The sequence below is a fragment of the Salvelinus alpinus genome, chromosome 12 (genome assembly GCF_045679555.1).
Source record: "Salvelinus alpinus chromosome 12, SLU_Salpinus.1, whole genome shotgun sequence".
Taxonomy (NCBI): Eukaryota; Metazoa; Chordata; class Actinopteri; order Salmoniformes; family Salmonidae; genus Salvelinus; species Salvelinus alpinus.
Window position 1 is genome coordinate 23,717,024 of NC_092097.1, and position 27,382 is coordinate 23,744,405.

At 39.7% G+C, this 27,382-nt stretch overlaps 1 protein-coding gene across 9 annotated transcripts in view; it reads right to left on the reverse strand.

Moving 5' to 3' along the window:
• Positions 1 to 27,382, reverse strand: part of LOC139535712 (paired box protein Pax-7-like) — a 67,171-nt gene extending 39,789 nt beyond the window's left edge. For 2 of the 9 annotated variants that reach the window (XM_071335417.1, XM_071335419.1), the window contains exons 1-4: positions 26,876 to 27,382; positions 25,275 to 25,549; positions 24,434 to 24,563; positions 24,047 to 24,175 (exon numbers count right to left, since the gene is read on the reverse strand). In XM_071335417.1, coding sequence (XP_071191518.1) covers positions 24,047 to 24,175; positions 24,434 to 24,563; positions 25,275 to 25,549; positions 26,876 to 26,960 — 619 coding nt within the window. In that variant the 5' untranslated portion in view covers positions 26,961 to 27,382. Of the gene's footprint in view, positions 1 to 24,046; positions 24,176 to 24,421; positions 24,564 to 25,274; positions 25,550 to 26,875 lie in introns of all 9 variants that reach the window. The other 7 variants (XM_071335422.1, XM_071335423.1, XM_071335415.1 and 4 more) reach the window with 4 other exon arrangements.

Below are 27,382 nucleotides of genomic sequence, written 5' to 3' on the forward strand. Positions count from 1 at the left end.
AGGGGAAGAGCCAGCTCAGTTAATACTAGGAAATGCACTAAAATAATACAAGGGAATTTAGTAACAATGGAAAGGAAGTCCATTTTATTGGTTAGTTATTTATCTCCTCAGTTGTCTTTATTTATTTATTTTTTATTTAACCTTTATTTAACCAGGTAGGCCAGTTGAGAACAAGTTCTCATTTACAACTGCGACCTGGTCAAGATAAAGAAAAGCAGTGCGACAAAAACAACAACACAGAGTTACACATGGGATAAACAAACGTACAGTCAAAAACACAAAAGAAAAATCTATATACAGTGTGTGCAAATGTAGTAAGATTAGGGAGGCAAGGCAATAAATAGGCCATAGTGGCGAAATAATTACAATTTAGCATTAAAACTGGAGTGATAGATGTGCAGATCATGATGTGCAGGTAGAGATACTGGTGTGCAAAAGAGCAAAAAAAATTATAACAACATGGGCATGAGGTAGTTGGGTGTGCTATTTACAGATGGGCTGCTGTGTCTGTGTTTACCCTCAAGCCTCTCTTCTGACAGCAATGAGTAACATTTTTTGTTAATTAACCTAAATCATTGAAAAAGGCAATAAAAAGTAGGGCTGTGACAATACCAGTATCACAATATTTTTTCCATGGCTAAATAAATGTGACTCTGGATGACAACATAATGATTTTTGTTTCCAACATTAGGGCTGTTTTCCTAAAGAAGTGAAATCAGCTTTGTGCTTTGTTTCCTTGTCACGATACTAACGAGTATCGCGGTACTGGTATCATCCCGGCCCTAATAAAAAGGATGGATGAAACCCTGAAATGGTCAATACAAGCCCTAAAAGCCACTTTTTGTAGTTTAGGGGCACAACCCACATCAGAGGCTTGGTCGCTTGAGGGGGAGAGGCTGCAAAGAAGCTTCAAATGACAGCTTTCCCTCTCTCCGAGCACAACAGAGCAAATATTATCTTAATCTGTGGATGTTTATACAGTATATAAGAGCCTTGATACCCAAACCTGCCTGCGAGAGAGAGAGAGCGGGGGAGAGAGGCGCCAGAGGCTGGAGGCAGAGGGCCGCAGGCGGTTGGGGGCAGGAGGGGAGGGGGCGCTGGATGGAAGGGTTAATCTACCCAGGCCACCTTGCTGTTCCTCACCACACTATTCTCTCACAATGGCCCAGGGCACACTGCTGCTAAAAAAAACAGTACAGCCAGAATATACAGAACACTACAACAATATCACACCAGAACCATTCAGTCCCATATTCTGTCTTTCTATGATACTGCTGTCAATAAATGAATTACAATATATCTTACAGTACTTTTATGCATTCAACTAAGCTGCTGCATTTTCGCCAGAGGAATATAGATACTGCACAAAGCCATCCAATCCTGGCCAAGAGGAATGTTTCTGACAGCGAATACGTATTACCACAGCACATTACCATTAGAACTGAATTTAGGAAATTGCATCATTTTCACCTCCTCTGCATGTCTATTCAAACTACATGGCCCTTTTCATTTCCTGTTATAAAATGCATATTTTCACAAATGTGCTCATTGAGACATTGACACGCCAGTGTTGCTCTAGGCCTAGCTGGATTGCATCATACATTTACAGTCCAGAAGGAGAGAAGGGTAAAGAACAAAACACGAGAGATAGTCTATAGAACAAAAGAGTTTGTGGAGAAACGCTTTCTCCCCAACTATAATGACAACCATAATGATCTTCTGAAAGTTAGCCCAGGTGAATCCCCTGTATTGGCTATGGGCACAACTAAGCTCAGTTCAACAAAGCCCTCTCGAATGTTTCAGCATACCACATAGACAAACTGAAGCCAAATAGCCTTCAAATAACAACTGTGAGAATAAAAGAGCAACCAAATCTGGCTGGGTCTCAAGGCCGGCTCTGGAGTTTAATTAAACAAGGAATTATGGGATTATATGGAGACTATCATTACAGGCCACTCGATGAGTCTTCTGAGAACGTCTTTTTGTCCCACTGAGCTCACGCTCAACGATTCTCTGCGGATTACATGCGGCCGCAGGACATGAGGCCGCATTCATTAAATCAATTCTTTCGTCTAACCCTTTTTAATAAAGATTGATTCTCCAACACTGGCTCCCACTTTTGCAGAGAACAGCCTTGAACATACAATGTTGAATATGTACATATATGGCATATCCCTTTGTTGGTTTTCATGAGGATGCGCATAGCGATTTGCCTCTAACTCGCCGTGACAACACTTGAGACCGGCACAGCGGTCTATAGATCACTTTTCAAAGTCACCTCTGTGTCCTACGGGGGGCATGCGGGCAGAGCGGAGGGCTGCTCAACGGTTTAAAACCAAACAGACACCACAGAATTCTACTTGAGTTATTCTATTTTGCTCATATTTCTCTTCCTTTGTTTATCTATGTGATCGGATGAAAAGTTGCGTAAGTGGATATAGGCTCGCCAGTACTTAAAACATTTCAAAACAGAATCCTCCCCCTATACGCCAATGTTAGCATTTTGCAAAGGATTTACAAACAAACTGCATGACAAACAAGACTAATGAGTATGTACTGCCACCTGTCATTCAGCCCTGGTTATAGTGACATGTGTCGTGGCACACGCAGCCAACACGTCTGTTTGTGTGCATGAACTAAAGGCAGCAAGCAGCAAGCTCTCGGTGAAGGTCAACAGCCCTATTAGTAGTGAGTTTGGGAAACAGGGATGTGAGAAGCAAACCTCATCTCTATCCAGACCACATTTTTCTGAACGGGATGCCAAGATTAATCAACAACACTGGGGCCCCCACATGTACCAAAATGGGTTGTGACAGAAACAGAATTTCAGTTAAATGCACTGTATGGTTCCTCTCATTGTTGGTGCAACACAGAGTTGCATGGCTGTCTGGTTAACATATTTTACTGGCCACCCTATTCTCAGGTAAAACCCTTCAGCAGACAACATAAGACTATCTACATAAACAAACAAGTCGAAATATAATGACACTGGGTGGATTACACAGTATCCACATCGTTTCATTTAAATATGTCTAACATGTTATACTTTATTCAAACAGCTGGAAACAAAGGGGGAGACAGGCGAGCAGGAGAGCAGTAGGAAGGGTAGACACGGGGACTGAACCCCGGTCTTGTGACTGGATTGCATCATACATTTACAGTCCAGAAGGAGAGAAGGGTAAAGAACAAAAAACGAGAGATAGTCTATAGAACAAAAGAGTTGGTGGAGAAACGCTTTCTCCCCAACTATTTGGTGCAGAGCCCGTGATCTATCGGTAACGCTCCCGGGCTCTGCACCAAATATTTTTATTTAATGGTTGTTTGATATTTATAGATGCAGTGCCTCTCGCCCTAAATTATGGAAGAATAAACACTTACTATCTGTTTCCCAGACAACAAAGCTTTTGAATTTGAATAACACATGTCTCCTTGGTTTACAAATCTGTCAATGTTGATACAGGACAAAACGGTGGATGATTAGCCTACTACCTTGGAATAAACTCAATCCCTGTGGGCGTTGAGGTCAATTCTCTAACACTTCTTGCTGCTTTAAAACAATAAGGTACATCCTGATTAGACTTGGGTATAATGCCTCAGCTGTAATTCCATTGGAAGGTTCTGGGGATATTGATAAAGCACTCGTGCCTTGCCTCATCAGTTATCATAGCAATTAGGGCCTAATTATGTATACCATCCAGTGGGTATGATTAGACAGCCGTGTATCCTCCTTCAGGGCCCTCAGAGGGCCTGCTCAATATTGATTTAAAAATACAGCTTTGTTTAAACAGAAATTAACCAGGTATTGACGAGGTCTTCTAAATCAGATTTTTTTTTTTTTATGTTTCAAGTAAAAAGGGGAAACAAGTAAACATATTATACCGGAAGAGCCAGTTGTTTTACTGACATAATTTAATTGAATCTCTTTACTTATGAATGGCGCCATATGTTTCCCAAAGAGATTGTTTAAGCTCTCTGTTACCTCTCTCAAAATCACAGCTTTTTCACAAAGTACTACTATTTCTAACAATATCCATAGTCAGACAGAATGTCAACTCAGGTCAGAACACAACCAACAACAGGGGTCTTGTCTCTGAGAAGCTGAGCAGTTGGTTAATAGTTTAGCGGTGAGTTTAGTGTGAGGTTTAAAGACGGTCCTCCCTCTCTCCTGATGCTCCTCACTGCTGACCCCACGGTCTGCTCAGAGCTCAGACTGCAGGCAGATGGAATACTCATCATGCAAACCTCTCCAAACCCCCTCCCGGACAGCCCGCTCACCCTATGGACTCTGTTCTTCTCTTTCTCCCATCCTCCTTCTGAGGAGCCCCTACTCTCTCTTTTCCCCCTGGGAGAGAGGCTGAGGTAATATGGCTTAGATGGACCTTAGATGGATTGCTGTCCAAGGCTGTACAGTCAATAAAGACTGCTGGCTCCAATGCTCCACAAGAACATTATGCTATAATAAACGACAAGCCATACAATAGCAATGTCTATTAGCACTGAAGGGGACAGAGAAAACATACAATGACAGTCTAGAAAATGATCACAAAAAACGGAATGTAAGCTACTCTCCAATACCCACAGCTATAACTGATCACCGCAACACTACAACACAGGAGGCTAATAGTAACGCTTCAACATGGCAACACAACATTCCTCAATGCCAAGATGTCTAATATGGTCAAATTTGAACCAATATAATCACATCAACATTGTGTCAGTGAATATTTAGGTAAAATATTGAAAACATAGGTCAGAAATTGATACTTGTACTATGCATGTTAAACCTGTGAGGTATTTCATGATAACAGGTGATTAAGAAGCCTCCATGATGACACATGGGGTGGAAGCATCATTCTTCGTCTCTCAGATTGCCTCTGAGTCAGTATTAGCTCAACACTATGGTGTGTATCCTCCTCCCTGCCCCATGCAGGGTGTTTCTGATACCAGAACCAATGGCCTCAATAACAGCTATACCTTTCCAAACTACCCAAGACAGAGGGACAAAAACAGACAGGGCTTTGGCAGTGCAGCATTAGCTCATAATGGCTAATTTTGAAAAGCATATTAGTTCCAGCATAATTACAATCAGGCCTCACGCTCAGTGTTCTGCAGGCATTCACAGGACCAGCCTCAGAGCAGCCAGTCACACCAGTTGACTGTGACTGACAGCACATTTTGTTTACTGGTAGTCTTTTTTTCATTCATTCTCACAGGACGAAAATAACATCCCATCTTTTCTCTCTACTTATGTTTGCTTGTTTATTTTATGCATGCCTTTTGTCGTAGTTGATGTTGCAATTATACTATTTGTCAGTCGGAGGGGAGGAATATCAAAAGGCCTAATTATGCAAACAGGCCCTGTGATAAGTAGCAAATGTCTGAGATGGGATCTGCTATCTCTGACATCCATCTGTCTCTCGGCTGTCTCCTGCTCCAGGCCTGAATATAAACATCTCTTCCTGTCACCAAGACTGCATGGGATTCAACCCCACATACTGGAGAGGAGGGATGTTTTCAGGGGTGGGGGATCATGCAGCAACATCAAATAGCTGACAACTTCTCCATTTCAATTTTTCAGAGAATGGGGCAGTATTTCTCCTCAATGCACTACCCTGTGTGTCCCTCAGTGTTGCCAAGTTAGGAGAGCCATAGGAGATGATTCAGTTGTCCTACTGGAGGATGGATTTAACATAGAAACCTTATAGTACTCCATGAAAACAAACCTTATAGTACTCCATGAAAACAAACCTTATAGTACTCCATGAAAACAAACCTTATAGTACTCCATGAAAACAAACCTTATAGTACTCCATGAAAACAAACCTTATAGTACTCCATGAAAACAAACCTTATAGTACTCCATGAAAACAAACCTTATAGTACTCCATGAAAACAAACCTTATAGTACTCCATGATAACAAACTTTATAGTACTCCATGAAAACAAACCTTACAGTACTCCATGATAACAAACCTTATAGTACTCCATGAAAACAAACCTTACAGTACTCCATGAAAACAAACCTTACAGTACTCCATGAAAACAAACCTTACAGTACTCCATGAAAATAAACCTTATAGTACTCCATGAAAATAAACCTTATAGTACTCCATGAAAACAAACCTTACAGTACTCCATGAAAAGAAACCTTACAGTACTCCATGAAAATAAACCTTATAGTACTCCATGAAAATAAACCTTATAGTACTATAAGGTTTGTTTTCATAGAGTACTATATGAAAACAAACCTTATAGTACTCCATGAAAACAAGCATCAAGAGGAACTACCCACTCAGCAAGACAATGAGCCAGAGACCAAAATAAAAAACTCAATGGTTAATTTAGCAGAATAATTCATAAAGAATCTTCTCTGTTAGTTACCTCAGTCGCCAACCAGAAAACAGCTCCAACATGAGAATATGGCAAGGATGTACCTACCTAATGTTAATATGCTGAAATCAACTTGAATGATCATCATCTCCCCAGGTACCAGTGACCTTTTCAGAGCCTGGCTTGGCATTTGTCACAAATTGAATCTAGAGTTGATGATCAACAGCCACTAGTATGGCTACTGTTATCAGCTTGCAATAAACAAAAGTAACTACTCTAAATGAAAAAAGTACAGTTACACTATTGCACAATTTAGATTATGAGTGTGGTTGAGAGTCAACAATGGACGCTCAACCAAGCTCTGACTGTATAAATATACTTAAATTACATCACATTGATCTTCCCCTCTTCTCTCAAACCGTACAATCAGTTCTGTCCACTGCTTAACAGGTGGTTTAGGACAAAGGGCAGGTGTCTCCCGAGAGACTCAAAAGTAAGTGGGAAAAGATCCTTCGCATCACTGTACATCTCATACCACAAGAGTACTATGATCTAGAGACCCATAGCTACTCACTATAACCACCTCCTCATTCATTTAGGACTAAAGCTGAGCCTCACATCCAACCAAAAATGCGACCTTCAAGTGTTTTCTTGTGTCTCATTGCCACTGTCAAAAATGTGTCTATTTTCCCTCCGATCTACATTCCAAAGGACAATTCCGATACTTGTCTTTTCTCTGCTCTGGGATAGAATCACATTCCTTAGAAAGGAGAGAGTGAACAGGAGAAAAAGGCAAGGGGAGGAAGAAAGACATGAGGCTCTGTAATCTTTGGTTCTCACAACAAACAATTAGCCCCATTTTCTTTTTTTGGGGTCGGGCAAAAAATAACGAGGAGTGGAGAAAGGAGAGAAGAGAGGGAGAAGCAGCGAAAAGCTATGCTCTTTTATGGCTCTTGTCATATGGATGAAGGCGCAGCGCGTCCATGAGAGCACACGCTCACCTTCAACAACAGGGCGTCCACTGGGCCTCCCGGCCCTTTCAGCCCAGAGAGACAAACTCCTCAGGGGGCCATTAGAGCATGAATAGAGGCCTGACAGCCCTGTGCAGCTCTGCGGGGCATCCATAAACGCTGACATATTGACTCCCCAGGCCTCTGCTCTGCTCTCTCTGCCTGAGTGTGAAACCGTGAAGGGCATGAAGGGTGGATTCTTCTTTTTTATACATACATTCTACCAGTTGGACGTGGGATATTACTAACAATATGATCGTAGTCCTTTTCAGAAAGGCCTTCTTATTGTGTGGGAGAAAATGGTGTTTCTCAGAAAGCGGGTAGACTAGTATATTCATACTTTTATCAAATCTTAAAATTTCCCTTTTGTTACATTGTTGTTATTTGCACAAAGACAAAATTAACAAACAAAAGTTGTTGTAGTTGTAGTTTTTCAATGCAAAAACTTATATTACAATTCTGATGGATATTTTGGAAAGTTTTCACAAACAAGTCTGTTAGACATAATAGAACTTTAACTTGGAACTAAGTAACAACTAAAAACTTTATGTGGCTATGATACCAGGAGTAAAATGCACTCTCTCCTTAAAGCGGTGTCGCTCTCTGCTACTGAGCCCAGCTTCACACCAGGTACTCTGGTGTCCAATGGGAAGTCATTCCCTGGGATCCATGCTAATTGAGGTCACAGCAAAAGTAATGAAATGGTCCCTGCTAACTGGCACTGGAACTAGAGCCCCCGTCCTCCAACAAAGGCTCCTGAACCTACCCAGGAAATCAAACAGTAACTCAGGGCTATGAGTGGAGGCATCTGGGACGAACAACTCATTTTCTCAACAAAGCCAAGGAGAGATTACTTTACACAGAATAGGAATGCACAGCAGACAATTTTCATGCCCCCGGAATGCTTCCTAATTTTCTGGACAATGTCAGACCGTAAACATTTGTCATTGTGCAAGTTTTTATGGTGCAAGGGACAGCTGGAAGAGTAGTGATGGTGTCTGTGAAGTGAAGTCTTTTTTATCACAGTCAAGGGAATATAAAAGTACAAAATCCCCAAACATAATATCCATAATCCATAAACACAGCAATTGTGTAGAATTGCCAACAGCATCCACCATTTTAAAACATGTTGGCAGTCTTGTTTAAGGGACATACCACTACACAACACACCATAAATCTGACAATAACCACCTAATGGTCCCAGGAGGTTAACCCCTATACTAATGATGCCTCTATTACTACACACATGGGACACAGCAACCATAAGGCCTAAATAGGAAACGTAATGGATCATGATGCTGGGTATGAGTCTGACACTGAATTACTGAGGTAATAACCTACGTGCACAAACACTGTAAACAAATAAATAAATCAACAAACAAACAATTGATTGTGAAGGACAGACTATCTCAAGATCATATAAGCAAGAATTAAAGAAGTGAAACCGATAATTCACTCTTTCATTTTGCTTCATAAACTTGAATGAGATTCAGTAAATTCTAACTGAACAAACACTAGCGTATTTCCAAATAGTTCCTGAGGATCCAGGAATAATATTTCCTGTTTAGAGGGTTGGAGGGGGACATCAGTAAGTCGTCACAGTGCTTGATATTAACATTTGAAATCTGTGCTCCATAGTGTGGCTTTACAATGTAACGGAAAAGAAAAGCTTTTTGAAATGAGAGTACATATTCCCCAAGGAGAGATTGACAGAGGATGCAGAAATAAGCCCATTAGTTGAAAATGGAGGACCAGGCACCATTTGAAGTTATTTTGCAGGCTAGAATGGCAGCTCCACCCCACCGTTTCAACTCTCTCCATAACAATTTAACTGTGTGGAAAAAAACACAATTCTGATTTGCAACACTTACGGGAACATGTTTATTGTCTTTGTGTATTTTAAAAAAACGTCCTCAAGCCCAATTAAAACAAATGAAGATTGCAGTTGCAAGGCAGATTAGGAGCATAAAATGGGAAATGTTCTGGACCTAAGTAGCATAGGCTAATGGCGATTTTTAAACTAGCAGACCATGGTCAATGTCTCTCATTCATCACTAAGAGAGCTGGGCACACTGCTCTAAACGTAATTACTGTTGCACATTATGGGGGCTATTCCTGTTTTGTAATAAAATTAGCCAGAAATGCTTGTTGTGTTTTCTAATGCCACACATTGGCGTAATGCAACACAATGTCCTGATCTGTGCCAGCTGTCAAACACTGACGATTCTGACAGCCAAGGCAAATCGGAAGAAACGTTTTAAAATAAATTCTGAGGAACTGAACAGTATATCCATTATAAAATGCACTGAGGAAACAACAAAGGAAGCCAGATAGCCTGCTGTACTGTATTCATTCATATGTCATATGCATTAATCATTTCTCTAGCCACTCTCAATTCTACTGTTTGTCAAAATAACAATGGCTTAATCACCCAGGAAAGATCTATTTGTGTCAATGGTTCCAGTTACTATACTCTCTGCCTTCATATTTTGTTATGATTAAATGCATGGGATTCATGTGCTGGTCATCACTGCATATTTTACTCAGCAGCACAAACCATCTAAATATAGTCTACACAGTAGAAACCAAATCCAAACAAAACAAGACTGGACAATTGGAAGTGAAAAATAACAACCGATTCCAATATGTTCAACTGAGTGAGACAAAATATGTTTGGACTAGCAATGAATCTTGAGTCAAATTACATGACTGTGAATCACAAGCAAACAATAGCAAAACTTGATAGACACCGTAAATACTGAGAAGTTGTATTATATGAAGAGATTTCTAGGTATTCATCAAATCTAGCTCATATTTGAAGCAAAGTAGATATACGGGGGGCTTTGAGTGGATAAAGTGACAGCTGCTGGTTTTACGGGTGCAGTCCTGTAATGCATGCTCTCATATAAAACACTGGTGACAGAGCACTGCTAGTAGGGCAGGAACCAATAGGAACGTTACAGAGACAGGTGTTCTGTCTAATGGGATCATAAATACAAAATAGAACAGTCTTTTATCTGATGGAAGCTTTAAGGCAGAAATCAAAGATGCCATTGCATGCTGGTTTGGCTCATGATCTGTAAGGCCTGCATAGACATGCTATAAAAACAGAGAGCGAAAATAATAATGACCGTTTACAGATTCACGGGCCATTCATATAACAAAATGTATGTGGTCTACTTGTATGTCACTATCCATTAGCATTGAGCAAATATTATGTGGTTTAAGAGCAAGAACAATTCAAGTACAGTATCATTTTTTCAAATCAAAAACATTATTTGAAATAATTTCATAAAAAGACCTGGTTCAATTTTGATCAAATAATGAAACTTGTCTGTCCCTTATTCCTCCCTCTGACCCTGACCTTGTCTGCTGGATAGGACAGTGGTACTAGGCCACACCAGGGGATACTCCCCACTAGTTTGTGATCTCAATATCCTGAACGACTAGGACCAGTTTATTGCTAGCCAACACTAATGATGGGTATTTCATGACAACAAACCCCATTGTTTCAGGAGGTCATTGGGTGGGTTGATGTGTGCTTGTTTATTGCTGCAAATGGTAAAGGCTTAGCCATGGCTGTGTTATTGGCAGCTTCCAAAGAGATATTGTTCAGGGGATGTTTGTGTTGCTTTATCATTACCGCAGGAACAATGAGCGGCACCCAACAAACACCACAACTACTTGCTCCTCCTCATGAGAGTTGTGGAGTAGGGAAACGGAAAGGGGGATACCTACTCAGTTTGTACCCCTGAATCAGTACATGCTACACACACCAAAAAGATCAAACAAAAGGCCCCCTATTTTCTTTTTCAAGAGCCCTGGAAGAGGGTGTCAAGGGGATATATCAAACCAAACAATTAAATGAGATTGTTGTCTCCTCCAAAAACAAATACTACAGGTCTCCTACTACTGAAACCTTTCCAACTAATCTCCACCACTGAGGAGAACCCTTGTCTCTTCTGGTGGCTTGGCCTAGAATCAGCAGTGAGTGAGAAATAAATGGGCTTTAAAAAACATTGCTTTTCTTGTCAAGACAGATACCCACTCAAGAGCAGCAACAGTCCAAATGTCTACTCATTCCCTTTCCAATCCCTCTAGTGTGTTTAAAGTGACACCTCTGTCTTTGTCTAATGAGAGAGAAGGGCTGTGGTCCCCAAGGGCCAGTGGTCCTGTCATCACTGAATGTTGCTTTCCTCTGGACAGCCCAGTGATTGTCCACTATCAACGTTAATACCCTCCAAGCAGAATTCATTACAGCTCTAAATCTATGAATGAACTAGCCACGGGCTGGAGCAAACCAACCATTAACAAATCACTGGCCACAAAAAGAAATAGGTCTCCAAGGACTCCAGACTAAATTGGATTGCCAATACGAACCAAACCACAGACGTTTGAGAAGTTGAGAAAAACAACAGAAGAAGAGAGAAATACTCCAGAGCCCATCATGACTCCACTTGGTAAACTAACACAGTATTGATCGTCTCGTTTTTTGTTTGTTTAGAAAAGCCTTATCCCTGCTAATAGCTGTCTGAGAGTGTAATCTCTCCCTTGTCCTCCCCCTCTTTTATCCTCCCCTGCCCACTCCATTTATATGTTTCTTTTCACTGGGCCTCACATAGTTTGCGTTCAATGTGGCGCTGGGGCTAGGGTAAGGGGCACTGGACTGGGGTGCGATTGTGTTGCTAATGTTGACACCTGCCAGATCAGGCCGGGACTGTTTGGGGCCCTGCGTTCTACGAGCTGGATGCTCCAGGGGTCACAAATCACAGGACTCCCTCTGATTATGGGAAGCAGAGATCCAGCAACTGACTTGGCTAAAGAGAAGGGCTGGACAGAGAAAGACAGTGAAAGAGAGGTCATGATGTCAAGGATTGTTCACATGGTGTTCTATAATGTATATTTGAACTTTTTGAACTTGATAAATAAAGATGTGTAAAAAAACGTTAAAAACCTAGCGGTAGTAAGAGAGAGAGAGAGAGAGGGATAGAAAGTGACACACCTTTATCAAATAAAAGGAAGGGGACTAATGTGTTTTGATGTATACAACAACATTATTGTGATATTTCTCAAAATCCCGCAGTAAATCAATGCATCAGGTTATTCAAAGAAAAAGAAAAAGCCACTCAGTAATCTGTTATCTCCTTGTTAAGAACATTAACAGTAATCTCAGGAATCTGTTATCTCCTTGTTAAGAACATTAACAGTAATCTCAGTAATCTGTTATCTCCTTGTTAAGAACATTAACAGTAATCTCAGTAATCTGTTATCTCCTTGTTAAGCCCATTAACAGTAATCTCAGTAATCTGTTATCTCCTTGTTAAGAACATTAACAGTAATCTCAGTAATCTGTTATCTCCTTGTTAAGAACATTAACAGTGATCTCAGTAATCTGTTATCTCCTTGTTAAGAACATAAACAGTAATCTCAGTAATCTGTTATCTCCTTGTTAAGAACATTAACAGTAATCTCAGTAATCTGTTATCTCCTTGTTAAGAACATTAACAGTAATCTCAGTAATCTGTTATCTCCTTGTTAAGAACATTAACAGTGATCTCAGTAATCTGTTATCTCCTTGTTAAGAACATAAACAGTAATCTCAGTAATCTGTTATCTCCTTGTTAAGAACACTAACAGTAATCTCAGTAATCTGTTATCTCCTTGTTAATAACACTAACAGTATTCTCAGTAATCTGTTATCTCCTTGTTAAGAACATTAACAGTAATCTCAGTAATCTGGTATCTCCTTGTTAAGAACACTAACAGTAATCTCAGTAATCTGTTATCTCCTTGTTAAGAACATTAACAGTAATCTCAGTAATCTGTTATCTCCTTGTTAAGAACACTAACAGTAATCTCAGTAATCTGTTATCTCCTTGTTAAGAACACTAACAGTAATCTCAGTAACCTGTTATCTCCTTGTTAAGAACATTAACAGTAATCTCAGTAATCTGTTATCTCCTTGTTAAGAACATTAACAGTAATCTCAGTAATCGGTTATCTCCTTGTTAAGAACATTAACAGTAATCTCAGTAATCTGTTATCTCCTTGTTAAGAACACTAACAGTAATCTCAGTAATCTGTTATCTCCTTGTTAAGAACACTAACAGTAATCTCAGTAATCGGTTATATCCTTGTTAAGAACACTAACAGTAATCTCAGTAATCTGTTATCTCCTTGTTAAGAACACTAACAGTAATCTCAGTAATCTGTTATCTCCTTGTTAAGAACATTAACAGTAATCTCAGTAATCTCTTATCTCCTTGTTAAGAACATTAACAGTAATCTCAGTAATCTGTTATCTCCTTGTTAAGAACATTAACAGTGTTCCAGACAGAATATGAACTAAAGATTGCTTTCCAACAGAGCAAAAACTGAAAAAAATAGTTTTAAATAATTCTATTACATTAAAACACAGCTAACCACAGCACATAATTTACCACTGCATCTATCTGAGATAAAACTGCTAGCTGATCTCTTTGTCTACAGTGGAAATAAGAAAATAAGAATGGGTGTAAAAAATTACATTTAGTTTACTATTAGATTCTTACCACTACCAGTAGTCGATGTTACAATTTCCTTACAGAACTGACTGGGGAATGGGAAAATGCACTGTTGTTTTTTCATGGAAGAGGACTATTGTCAATTTGTCATTAAGTTGAATGAATTTGAAGAATATTCAACTGTCTGGCTATTATGTGTAGTATATCTAAGTGTGCAGGGAGAAAATCCCCCTGGCCATGACAGTCAGTGCCTGCCCAGATCCTTCTCTCCCTCCCTCTCTTCTGCAGTGTATGTTAATGCAGGAAAGGCGAGATCTGAGCTGCAGCAGAAGAACCCTTTCCTTTTAAACTGCTGCTGTCCAGCCGGATCGTGTCAGTTTGAAGGCCCCATTCAAAAGTGTTCATGCATCTGCCTTTGAGACACAATAGTAGCTAGTTTATAAACTGTCTGCCTGGGTGCCTAAAGGCTTTAGTTCTTATTGTTTTCAGCCCCTTAATAAACTTTTTGGAGGAGTTCATCAACTTGCCTGAATAGCCTATACAGCGAGTCTCAAGACAGAAAATAACAGAAGGTTCTTTTCTCCTCCCTCTTCTTTCTCTCCTCCTTTTCTAGTGGCCATTCGGCTGACAATGGAGAGACTAGGCTGTCAGACATCAGAAGGGGTTTAGTCCCAATACAAGAAAAAAGGTATTCAATTAGAAGAAAAATGCTTTCAAAAAGGGAACGGAGACAATTGAATTTCCACTTCTTCTAAACCAGAGAGAGGATGATTCAAGCTCCAAAATCTATTATGCAAGGGAAAAGCCAAAACTATATTCAAAAGACAAACACAGACAAACTCAGATAATATATTAGTCTCATGGGGATGCCTGATCAGTCAGCAAATTATAGCCTACACTTGAGTTTTGAAATAACAATTTTGTAAACACTCTATCAAAAACACTATCGAAAAAGCCTATTAAGATGTTAATAAATATTTGGGGGGTTATAAGATGTCCAGGACACCCATTAGACAGGGAGCACAAATCATGGGGATGCAATACAATGTCATATTGGCTGTAAGCCATTAATCCACTGTTACACCTTTTAAACTGTGTTAATTTTTGCAAACTTTAAAGACTTTAATAGATGTCTATTGTAATTAATTTCATACCTAATTACAAAGCACCGCCAAAGTCCATGTGTGGACTGCCCAGTTTAGCCCACTTGATGGCTATAATTGACGCAGTAGTAGAAACTTTTGAAGAAAAAAATATTATCCATCGAGCAGTCCAATTCGAAGCGCTCTCATAATCATCCCTTTCTAGGTCTCCCCAAAAAGACTTGAAAGCCGCATTGGCTGGCCCTGACCAACCGCCTACTGTTTCCCACCGATGCACATTTCCCACCGATGCACTTGAGCATTTAAACGCCCTAATTAGATCTGACAAGTTAAACGAGTTAGTATTAGAAAAGGAAAAGCTGGTCAAGTTATAATTTCCGAGTCAAACTCTTGATCCCTAGCTTACCACTGTCATCCTTAGTAGTCTCAGTCTCCACATAATGGAGTGTTTCGTAGAATGCCACAGAAGGCAACATCCATCAATCTTATTGCTAATTAATAATGGATACCTTTATTAATAAGAAGAAGAAGAAGAAAATAAGAATCATATAATTTTAAAAGCATTATAGGCATGCTGTAAATTTATGCATAGCCATGCTCAACATTAGCAGCAAGAGAAAAATAAACAAATCTAAAGACCAAATACTATTATATATGCCGAATTATATTATTTTTGGTGAAAAAGATAAGGTAGGCCGACACCTTCATATTTGTGTCAACCTGCTCAATGAATAGGCCTACAATATAAATGCCCCAGGTGCATTGCAATGTAAGAATCGCTGGATTATGTTGATGAGAATCTCGTTATTTAGTTTTTGTTCAATAATAGGTGAATAGTAATAACAGTATCCTACATTGTGTCATTACCATCATAATTGTATTATCATTATTCGTTTAGTCTATATTTTTTACTGAAAACGGTGCTTTCTTGCAGTGGCGCCATCATGCAGCATTATTTGAGACAAGTTTTGGAAATGTTGTCTGAAAGCATTAAGATCACCTACCTTGGGTAAGCCTACATGTGGCCCTCTCTATGGGATACCAAGATGAATTACAGGGGGAACTGCAATGAGCTGGATTTGTAGGCAGTAGCGTTGCATGGGTAGAATCACTGGGAAGCCCGAAAATAAAGCCATATTACAACCTATGTGTTGTGATAATTGTGTTGTGTGCTCTATAACCTGCTAATTCATATGCCTTGTGACCGTGTTATATAGACCTAAGGCCGAGACAATAAGAAGACACAGTGGCAGAATAAACCACACCTTTGTTTCAACCACACCTTTGTTTCATCACAAAACTGTAGCAACCTCTGTCTGGTGAATTCCACAAAGCATATTGCATGTAGCAAACAGTTACATGACCTACAGCATTGTCAAGCAAGTTAATGAGTCTGACATTTTCAGACCAGTAAACAACTATTGATTTAGAACCACAGAGAGTTACCGCAAGTCGCAAAGAAAACAGGAGCTGCCTCCACTATTCCAGCACCATTTCAACTTCAACATCATCAAATCACCTATGCTTAGTCTAAAAGATACCAAAAACGATTTTGTCCAATCAACATAAACTAAATATGGTGTGGCTGTCCATGGTTCTGATATCTGTGTGTGTGCGTGGGGTGTGCGTGCGCGTTCTTGCAAGTAGAAAAACATGTTGACTCACCCTACTTGTAGAGAAGGGCCAATGACCTCCTCCTCTCTTTCATGTTGACAAAATGGTCTATCACTCTGTCATGAAGTACATACTTGTTTTGTTGTCCAAGGCTACCTGGCTAAAATGATTGCTCGCTAGCCTAACTTCCTTTCATGGGCAACGTTAGCTAGTTAACATTAGCTCCTACTAGCTACATATTTAATTTCCATCCTCTCAGGCCAGGGGAACAATGTATGAATTAATGGTTGGATCAGAATCACCATTATAATCATTGGCCAGTACAGAGAACTAAGTAAAACCACAAGTCCAAATCCCTATCCCCATCCATTGCTAATATAGGAAAGGGCCAATTTTATCTAGCTCTAGTCACCGGAGGATAACTACACAACAAGATGCAACAATTCAAGTTGTTTCTGATTTTTTTGGTGCGCCAGGACCAGCTCACTCAGTTTAGTTCAAAGCTGATTGGCTGTTATTTTATTTTTTATTAAGGGAGTCCAAATGTTCGCTGGCTTCCCTTGCATTCAATGCTACTGGCGGCAACAATGTCATACTCTTTTGGACCAGACAACATCAGATAGATGGCCTACACATACAGAGACAGAAGGGTACTGTTTCGTTCGCTCAGATGCTCTCTCTGGTGAGATACATTCAACCTCTTGCAAATTGCAGGGCACAGAGGTGTCTATACCAGCCATGCTCAAGTTAAACAATTTTTTAAAAACTGAAATATGTCATGCAATAGCTTTAAACTAGTAACTCGTTTGGGAAAATTTGGCATTATATACTGATGAAAAGTATAAATGCAACACCCACTGGGGGGGAAGAGTCACTGTCGTGCCCAGTTCATGACTGTGTTTGTGTGTGTGGACCATGATAGTTCCTTAACGGTGGACACTGAGGAACTTGAAGCTCTCATCCCGCTCCACTACAGCCCTGTCGAAGTGAATGGGGGAGTGCTTGGCCATCTGTTTCCTGTAGTCCACAATCAGCGTTTTGTCTTGCTGACGTTGAGAGAGAGGTTGTTGTTCTGGCACCACACTTCTAGGTTTCTGACCTCCTCCCTGTAAGTGTCTCATCGTTATTGGTGATCAAACCTACCACCGTCGTTGATGTTGGAGTAGTGCGCGGCCACGCAATCGTGGGTGAACAGGAAGTATAGGAGGGGACTAAGCATGCACCCCTGAGGGCCCCGTGTTGAGGGTCATCGTGGTGGATGTGTTGTAGCCTACTCTCACCACCTGGGGGCGGCCCATCAGGAAGTCCAGAATCCAGTTGCAGAAGGAAGTGTTTAATCCCAGGGTCCTTATTGGAGGGCACTATGGTGTTGAATGCTAAGCTGTAGTCAATGAACAGGATTCTCACAAAGGTGTTCCTTTTGTCCAGGACTTTCAGTCCAGGCCTGTGTACCTGCATCCAGCCAATGATGCCTTATATACATAATTGCATGCAGCCCACCTGTTGCAAGTAACTGAAGCAACACAGGAAAGGCAATATGCACCAAAATAACATTTTGATAAAAACAACCATTTCTATTTTAATTATGACATAATTACGTTGGAACAAGGGTATTGACAAAGCATTCCACCAAAATAGAACTTGACTCAAGTGTCTGGAGCACCCATCACCATAATGCAAGAACATCATATATCTCTGGATAGCTGTTTTTCGAGCATGATATATCCCTGAAGTATGTGTGTGGACGCACATAAGAGGCACACATAACCAAAGTGTCAAGACAGACCATATTATCATTATTGAAAAACTATACTATGTATTCTCATTAAAAGAAACGTGCGATAGGGTCAACACAAGTTCTAGTGAAAATAGGTTAAGTAAAACACAGGCGGAAATGACAGGAACATCCTGCACACTATTGCTATAACCGGGGCCTTGAGGGCAATTCTTCATAATTTGTGCCATATGATTTTTGTCAGAAAATCTGTTCTGTAACCCCCCATGTACACTAAATACCGTGGTTCAAACAAAACGGCTGCAAAAGTATCGACCACATTAAGGAAATGTGAAGTGAGTAGTCTAGTCTAGATTAAAAAGATCATCATCATCAACAACAACAACATCATAAACAACAACGAGGACGACGAAAACATGCACGGATTAAAAGATCCTAAAGTGATGATGTATCTTAATTTAGTTTTGAAAGACTTATGAATCACAGTATAGGCCAATATTTTTATATTTTTCAAGCATGAAATGTTAACCTTGGAATGCTATATCGCATCCAATAACAATGTACAGTAAATGAGCTGGGAAATGAAATCCTTTTAAGTTATTAAGCAGGAAAGGATTCTGAACTCGTCTTTATAAATGAGGTAGAAATTCCCATGTCTTCTTCTACACTTCTCAAAGTCCCTTAAATAGCTGTAGAGGGAAGATTGTCCATTTTGGAGAATCCCACAAGAGATGGAAAACCATTCTCCTAAGTAGTGTGCACATGATAGGACTTGTCCCACGTGGCAAACATTGCTTTAATTAAAAGACCAGACCAGCCAAAAGGCTTTTAAACACTGTCTGTCAGTTTGTAATACGATGAACCACCATTGTGTTTGTGCCGCAACAATAATGTTTCTGATAAGCATAAGGATCGAGTTGTCCTCATCTACTTTCTATATTTCCTTGGCTTGCTCTCTATTATTATTATTATATTTTTAACAAGACTGCGGAGAACGAAAATCCTGTACATGACAAATTCGGGGTCCCCCTCAAATTCACAGGTCACCCAAAACAGTGGGTATAATTGCGCGTTAACGCTCCTCCCGAGGAGAGAACGAATCGAGACCTAATCGTTCAAATGTTTTCTGTATCCGTTTAACGTGTCATTACCATCGGTTGACGTGTTATTTAGAAATCAGCCCCGTGACATAGGCTATAAATCACCGTGTGTTCAGATACCAACTCGAGGTGTGAAAATATTGTTCCTTTATCACAGTGGCGGGTAACGATTAAAGGGGTCCATACTGTTAATTGTATAAAAGCTTGTAAACCATGACCCCTGCTAAATATTGTTCACTGTCGAAGAAATCGGCTTCGGTACAAACGATTTAGCATAAATTACCAATGATTGTGTTAGTTTTGGAGAGCGTGGAGTCTTTAGCCTATGTCAGTGACTGATTTATGCGTTTTGAGTCTCAAAATTCAGTGTCCTATCAAAATCAAGACAAAGCTTTCCTAACAAACCTATTTGAAATCTAATTATGACCGGCTTGGGTAATTTGATTGGTTCCAGGATTACACCATGGTCTTTATCGTGATTTTGACTGTCCGTTTCCATAAAATAACCATGCATGCTTACAGTAGACTCTAATTTACATTATTTGACAGAAATTGGTAGCCTATTGTCTTTAGTAGGCTATAATTGATTTAAAATGTTTACAAACGTTTTTAAATAGTTAAATGTGATTTCTTAATTACAACTAATATATTGTTTTGAACCAGAACATATTATTATTATTAATATATAATAATATTATTATTGGGCTATTATTAGGTTATTCGTATTATTTATATTATTCTATTCTATTATCATTGTCAATAATATCGTAATCGATTATATAATTAGCTGTTGCGAGGGTTTTCAGCTTTTGCCCTCTGTGTGTAAGAAATCTACCAATGTAAATTCCAGTGAAATGTGGCGAAAGCGGGCTGCGGGGAGGTTAATCCGAGTTTAATGCAGTGAAGCACAGCGCAGGATCTGGGCTATGATGGGTGTGTTATCTCTACCCAACATTTGGGTCTCCCTCAATTTCAACCCAACCAAATAGCTGCAAGAAAGTGCAGATAGAGTTACTCTCAATGCCTGAGGATTTTTTTATTAATAGCTAAATAACTTCCCCATACTTTCATTAAATCTCTCTCACACACTATTCCAGATGGATTTGTTTGAAGTTGTCTCTTACTTCATTCCCCTGTCCTTCTCATTCAGCACGGCTTTAGACCCCGAAATATAGCTACATTATATTTCAGGAGATATGTGTGTGCGTGCGCGTGTGTGCATGCGTCGAACACACTCATTTCAAAGCTTTCTTTATTTTTGGTCTTTATACATTTAAAATTGTTTTGCCCGTTTCTGTCGTTTAATAAAGTTTGCAACTTCTCAGTTCTCATAGATGACGTTATTCTTTACTAACCCTTTGCATAAAACATCCTTGTTCTTAATCGATACCCATGATCATTTAATTGAATATGCACACAGAGAAAGTGAGCCTGGAGCCTCGGATTGCCTGACACCACAGTGGCTCTCCAATGCTCTCTCTCGTGATCCCTTCCCAACGCCCAGAAAGCCCGTCTGACCTCTGTTTGATTAGATTGAGAACCACAGGTAATCCGAAGATTTGCTGAAGTGTCCCTTGCCTCCACCTCGCCAATTCCTCCAGGCTACAGAGGACAGTTTGTTGGTTTAGTTATTATAGATTGTCCCTTTAAAATGGGCGGATTCATTCTTTCCCTGGCGTTCTGATCATTCATGCACAAACAATATACCTTCTCCAGGATTGAGAACATGCACGTGTGGCGTTTTGTCTAACCCCTTTACCCCGTTGGTCGCCTAATTCAACTTGTCAGGGTCATCGCAGCATCTCACTATCACTATCACGTTATTGAGGATGGCAGGTGGAAAGCGTATATGGATGAATATTCTTATCAAAATGACATAGGCTAAGGCTGCGTTCCTTTTATAAACACGTGTGTAGGGATACCAAGACAGTGGAGGTACAGCTTTCTGTAAACTCTTGTATATATTCTTATATATCATCTCCACACATCATGGTGATCTATCTCCATTAAACTACGCCAAGTGGCAGCGGTGTAAGGCACTACATCTCAGTGCTAGAGGCGTCACTACAGACCCTGGTTCGATTCCAGGCTGTATCACAACCAGCCGTGAATGGGATGTCCCATAGGGCGGCGCACAAATTGCCCACCGTCGTCCGGGTTAGGGTTTGGCCGGGGTAGGCATCATTGTAAATAAGAATTTGTTCATAACTGACGTTCCTAGTTAAATAAAGGTTAAATATAAATAAATAATAGCCTATTGCAACTTGCTTGAAATTATACATTGAAAATAGCCTACTTGTTTTATCATTTCGGATTACACAGAAGATAAATCTGTGATGCAACACTCACATATAGCCTATGAATAAATAGACAAATAAATCAACACATTTAATACATCTAGAGAGCTCTGAAGTAAACCACAAATCTCGTCAATGTGTCACCAGGGCGAGCCACTGTGAGCTCCGCTCAGAGATGAAAGTGAAAAGAAATAAAAGGCTCAATTTAATCTGCGTTAAAACCCTTCAACATAACGTTTGTGCTTCCAACTCAGAGAGTGAGGGGCTGATTGGGGATAAATACATTTCTTACCATGCCTGCAAGCTATTACACCCCACTCCAACACAGCCACCTATTCAACAGACACGTTTCCATTACTTACGCTAATAAGTCTCAACGTTATTAAATGCCATCCGGATGGTAAACTGTATAAGGACAAATACGAATCTTTTTAAGAATTAAAAAGCACATTTGGTATGTTCTGAGTTCACGAAGGCAGATCTGACGCTGTCATTCGTAGGCCTACGTGAGGTATCCAACATTCTGATGTGACATTGTTGCAAGTAAATTAACATTTCATAATGCAGGGCATGAGCCGACCAAATCTTCGATGTAAACATGGTCATAATTCGTGTGTTGAGCATCGAATAAGAACAATCATCATCAGAAAAAATAGCAAAGCAATTAGGAAAAAATGCAGTTAAACATTCGGCAACAAGTTCACCTTGGAATGGAACAAGATAAAATCCCTTTGAAATCAGAAGCCGAAATGTTACTGGCTCTACCAATGGGTAATTTTGCCTGAAGTGTTTATAGCCAAAGGCTATCTGTTTACAAACTGAAACGCCAACATTACACCATGCAGCTGAGAAACACAATGATCCGACCTCTAAATGGATAAATGGACACAAACCATTTAAAAAAAGAAAGCACCGTTTTGCACCATGAAATGCGTTGGCTATTCTCCTCCAACCGATTATTCCGTAATATTACAAAACTATCTACCAGCGGGGTATACTGAATAATTCATTTCCCTTTATATGTACCCTTGCCCTTTGTCCAAAATATTTTCTTTCTCTGGTTGCGGGTTTTTGAATGAGAATGGACCGGACAATTCCCCTTTTTGCTGCCCTGCTTTCTAAGATTTGCCTTTGTAGACCTACCTCGGAATCTTCACTTTAGAAAAGCGTCATTGGAGAGAGGTTTTGCGACTGAAGTTCATCTTCAAGTTCGAATAAGTTTGGCTGTGTTTTTTAATGGGGAAAAGCTTTTTGTGAACTCTTATCTAAACCCTATTCAATGATGTTTGATCTTCTTAAATGGCGACCTTTGTCTCTTTCAGGACAGGTTTGTATAAGCACTATGATTTTCTCTCTCTCTCTATATTCAATGACAGAGAGCGCACTGACAAGTGGCACAATAACACGAACTAACTAACTGAATTACATTTTTCATATAGACTTAGGCTATACAAAAATATGAATTTGAGTTATCTTAAAATACTAGCTAAATAAATAATGTCGTTTATTCCGATTAGCTATAATGTTAAAAATTGTAATATTCACAATAAGCGTTGTTATTTTTAAATGGTAATCATTTGTTTCAAAAACGTTTGTTACCAACTAGTTAATGTGTGCAAGCGTTAACATAATTGCCGTGAGTATTACGGGGATATGGCTGCAGAGAAGATGCCCTCCTCGTTTCAGTTTAACTAACAAGTGATGTAGTGTCTCTAAACCGACATTGATCGTCAAACCGGTCAACTGTCAGCTGTCGTTTAGGAAGAACGTTAAAAGAGCGGGAGAGGAATTTGTAAAACAAATACATTTTCTGGAGCTAAATAGGCTACCTTCCGTCAGGGCTCACATAAATAATTGAGTAATTGAGTAAAGACTGACTGGGATTTCAAAGCAGGAATGAATGAGCCAATCTGCGAGAGGATTTTCCGATTTACCATAAAAATATAAGGATTTCCCAAGAGATATAGACCATAGAAAAATACATTTAAATCAATTGTTGACCTATTTGAAAATTCTAAGATGATTAAAAAAACGACTGTAGCTTCACCTCCAAATAATAATAAATAAAATAATTATTAATTATATAGGCCTAATAGGAATAGGGTGTAGGCCTACTAAAATGTAATAATAACAACAATAGCGATAACGATAATAATAAAAATAATGGTTGTTGATGATGATGATGTTGATGATGTTGCTATTGGAATTAGCATGGGCCTAATACAGCATTATCGTGGTGTGTGTATAGGATAAAAGTACGCCTAACATTTTATTGTTTAATAAGACAAATAAGAATGACACGATTTAGTCACAATTTATAGCAAAGTAAACCATGTTTTTCTTTGCTGGCCTACCTTTATCACCGAGAATGCCATCGATGCTATGCTTTGTTTTCTTTTCCCCGTCTTCATCCTTCTTATCACTATCGTCGTCGTCATCTTTCTTGCCGAATCGGGCCCTCAGAACTCGGCTGATGGAGCTCACTGAGAGAAAACCAAATAGGCCTTGGATTACAACAAAAAAGTCCTACGGTATTTTGTATAGTAAATGAATGGTATATTTCCTCATATGTATATGCTCATCAGCTCATGTCAAGACAATGTGAAAAATAATAAAGTTACAAAAATAGAAGTACAATACATAAAAACTGCACATCAAATACCAGACTGTAGAGGGGTTCATGTCTCATCCCCTTACAGTAATCACCATAAGAAGGAAAAGTTGCTTACCAGAAGCCTCACCTGAAGGAACAGTGCTTCTGTCGCACACCCCGTCCTTCAGCAGCTTGTCCCGGATCTCCCAACTGAACATCCCGGGGTTTTCTCGCTTGTACTCCTCAATCCGCTTCTCCACATCCGGAGTTGATACCTGCTGTGGGTTTTATCATGTGCAACGACCAGACACAGAGAGTCGAAACAACTTTTAATTCACACAAAGAACATGATATTGTAATGTATATGGATACAAATAAACATAGCCTACGTGTTTCCCTGATGGGGAGTTTGAAAATAAGACGCATGCCTTCCTACAACATTTCAAGGCCTATAGCCCAGTCATTTTGTTAAATTAACGTCAAAAGTAGATTTATTTTGTGCATTTTAGCTAACCCTAACCCATTTCCTAACCTTACCTCCAATTATCCTAACCTGCTACGTCAATTATCCTAACCTGCTGCGTACATTTTCTGAACCTGCTACGAAAAGCCAAATCTTACGTTTAATTCGACAAAAACTGGATACCTTCTAGCCATGAACCTATAGCATAGGCTACTCAATTTACTGATTGAAGGCCTAGTTTCGAGATGTATGGTTCCTGTCTTCATAGGCTACCTCACAAATCAATCACACACAAAACTGAATGTATTTCACTCCATGCAACAGTCATAACTTATAGGCTATAACTCGTAATGTTTGCATGTGGAAATGGTTGCATCATGCAGGCATGCAGGTGTGTAAAATGCACGTGACATGATAACTGACGAAGAAGAAGAAGAATTGATAGTCTTACACGGATTGCAGGTCAAGGTGTCGGCTAGCTGAAGTCGATTGTGAAATAACGTAGAAACTATAGTCCTCCACTCACCCTAGGCTTGCTGCCTCCTATTGCCCCGGGACGAATCGAACCGGTCTCCTGGTACCGACAGAGGATTTTGGAGACACAACCATGGGAAACTCGTAGCTGTCGCGAGATTACGCAGGGTCGGATGCCATGGTGGGCCATCTCTACTATCTTGTGTCTGATATGATTTGGCAGCGGCCTCCCGTTGATGAACACTCCACCGAGCTGGTTCACCCGACCTTGGCCCAGGGGGGTTGATACTGTTCCACAATAAACATATTCAGGTCCTGTATATTGTCCTGATGATATTGTAATTGTTAAAGTTGAATGCGCAAGAGATCAAGTTAGACAACAATGCAATGACAAAGAGGGCAATGTGAAATTAGGTTAAGGATAAATAATTAAATATGTTGATGTGAAATTGGTTTGGTACTATATAGGCCAACTTTAAATTAATTAATATCTTGAGCGTTATTTCACATAGACAATAATTCAATACAAAATGAGTAGGCCTAGGCCTGTAGTTCTTGACTATCAATTTTCGGCCCAAATCCCATTATCATGCGCCTATAATAATCATCATAATAATATTAATTATCATTATCGTCATCACAACCGTGATAATAATACAGTAATAATAATTGTATGGATGTGTCGAATGGATGAACGTCTAATTCTGACATTAGACTGTGAGAACTGGTAGTAGCAAAGGTTTATTATATTAAACTATAAGATAGACACATTCCAAACATATCCCACAGCCCATCCATTCTTAGTAGATAACCCTGCCCACACTCATTCCCAGTCAGCCTGGCTGGCAGGACGTATCATTAGTGCCATAGAGCACTTGAGGATCTCATTTCGTATTCAAGAGGCACTGAAGAGTGTGGAACTTTCCACCTTGATTATTCCTAGTCATGCTGTACAAATATTGATGTGATCCTTTGAGCTATCTCTTTGCTGTGTATTTTGTTTCCATCTGCAGCAACAGGATACTTCAACAAATCCTGGAGCTTTTGGTATTGTACATTTTCGTTAAAAGCTCTTGAGCACGAACAGGCTGTGATTGGGACCGATTCCCATAAATAGGCCTACCTGCAAATACAAATTGGTATTTTTCCGCGCATTTGCTTAGATCTTTTTTTTTGTATTGCCTCGCATTGTTTATAATTTGACTCATGAAGTTATCTTAGCAACCATGTCACCATTGGTTTAGTACGTTTTAAATTGCATAAAAATATCACTAATCAATCAGGAGGAAAGGCCTATTACGCATTCAAAATTCTATGAAGTAACATTTTGATCATCCGTATTGTCAGTGAGGTAAACATAACAAACACTAGAAATAATCCATTTAAAGTAGGCCTATACTTCTACAATCAACATCTAGGCCTGTCTAGCAATGTTAGGCTGTCTATTCTGTAACACAACAATTTCATTTCCCCTGTATAGTAGCCTAGACCTAAATTAATAGACAATATAAAACACAATTGTCTAATATTTAACAAAGATGAGCTACAACAAATCAAAAACACAATTGCGTAATATATAACCTCCCTCTGATGACGAGTTATTTTTTGTTGCAACTCTCGAGAAATGTTTTCCAAGTTAAAAAGCTGCCGTACCTTCCAGAGGGAATCCCGCGCGGGGGTAGTTCTGGCCTGGCGCAGTGCGCATCATTCGAGGCACTGTTCCTGGTAAAGTAGCCATTCTAGCTACTGAAGCAACACCGAGTGGGCACTGGTACCAAATTCTTACTCGTGCAAAGTCCAGACAAGAAAATGTAGGTCTAAGCCGACAGGATGTGACGAAATGTCTCCTCTCAAAAGGATAAAAAGCAGACAATAAAATCGTAGTCCCAGTCAGAGAAACTCCTAAATAGTTAAACCCCTCCAACAGCAAAAGTGGTGATGTTCGTCACCTGGTTGGTGAGTTGGTGAGGTAAAAGAAGACCCCTTTAGTAAAGGGTTTTGTGCAGTGTAAAGGGAGGGGATGCACCTTGAACTCAAATGTGTAAATGGGCAAAGTTTATTTAATTCTTTACCTTGATATACGTTATCCGCTAGTTTTAACGTCTGCTTGCTGGTTGAAAGTAGTATAAGTGGCCAACTTTGGCGCGCGTTGTAGGAGGA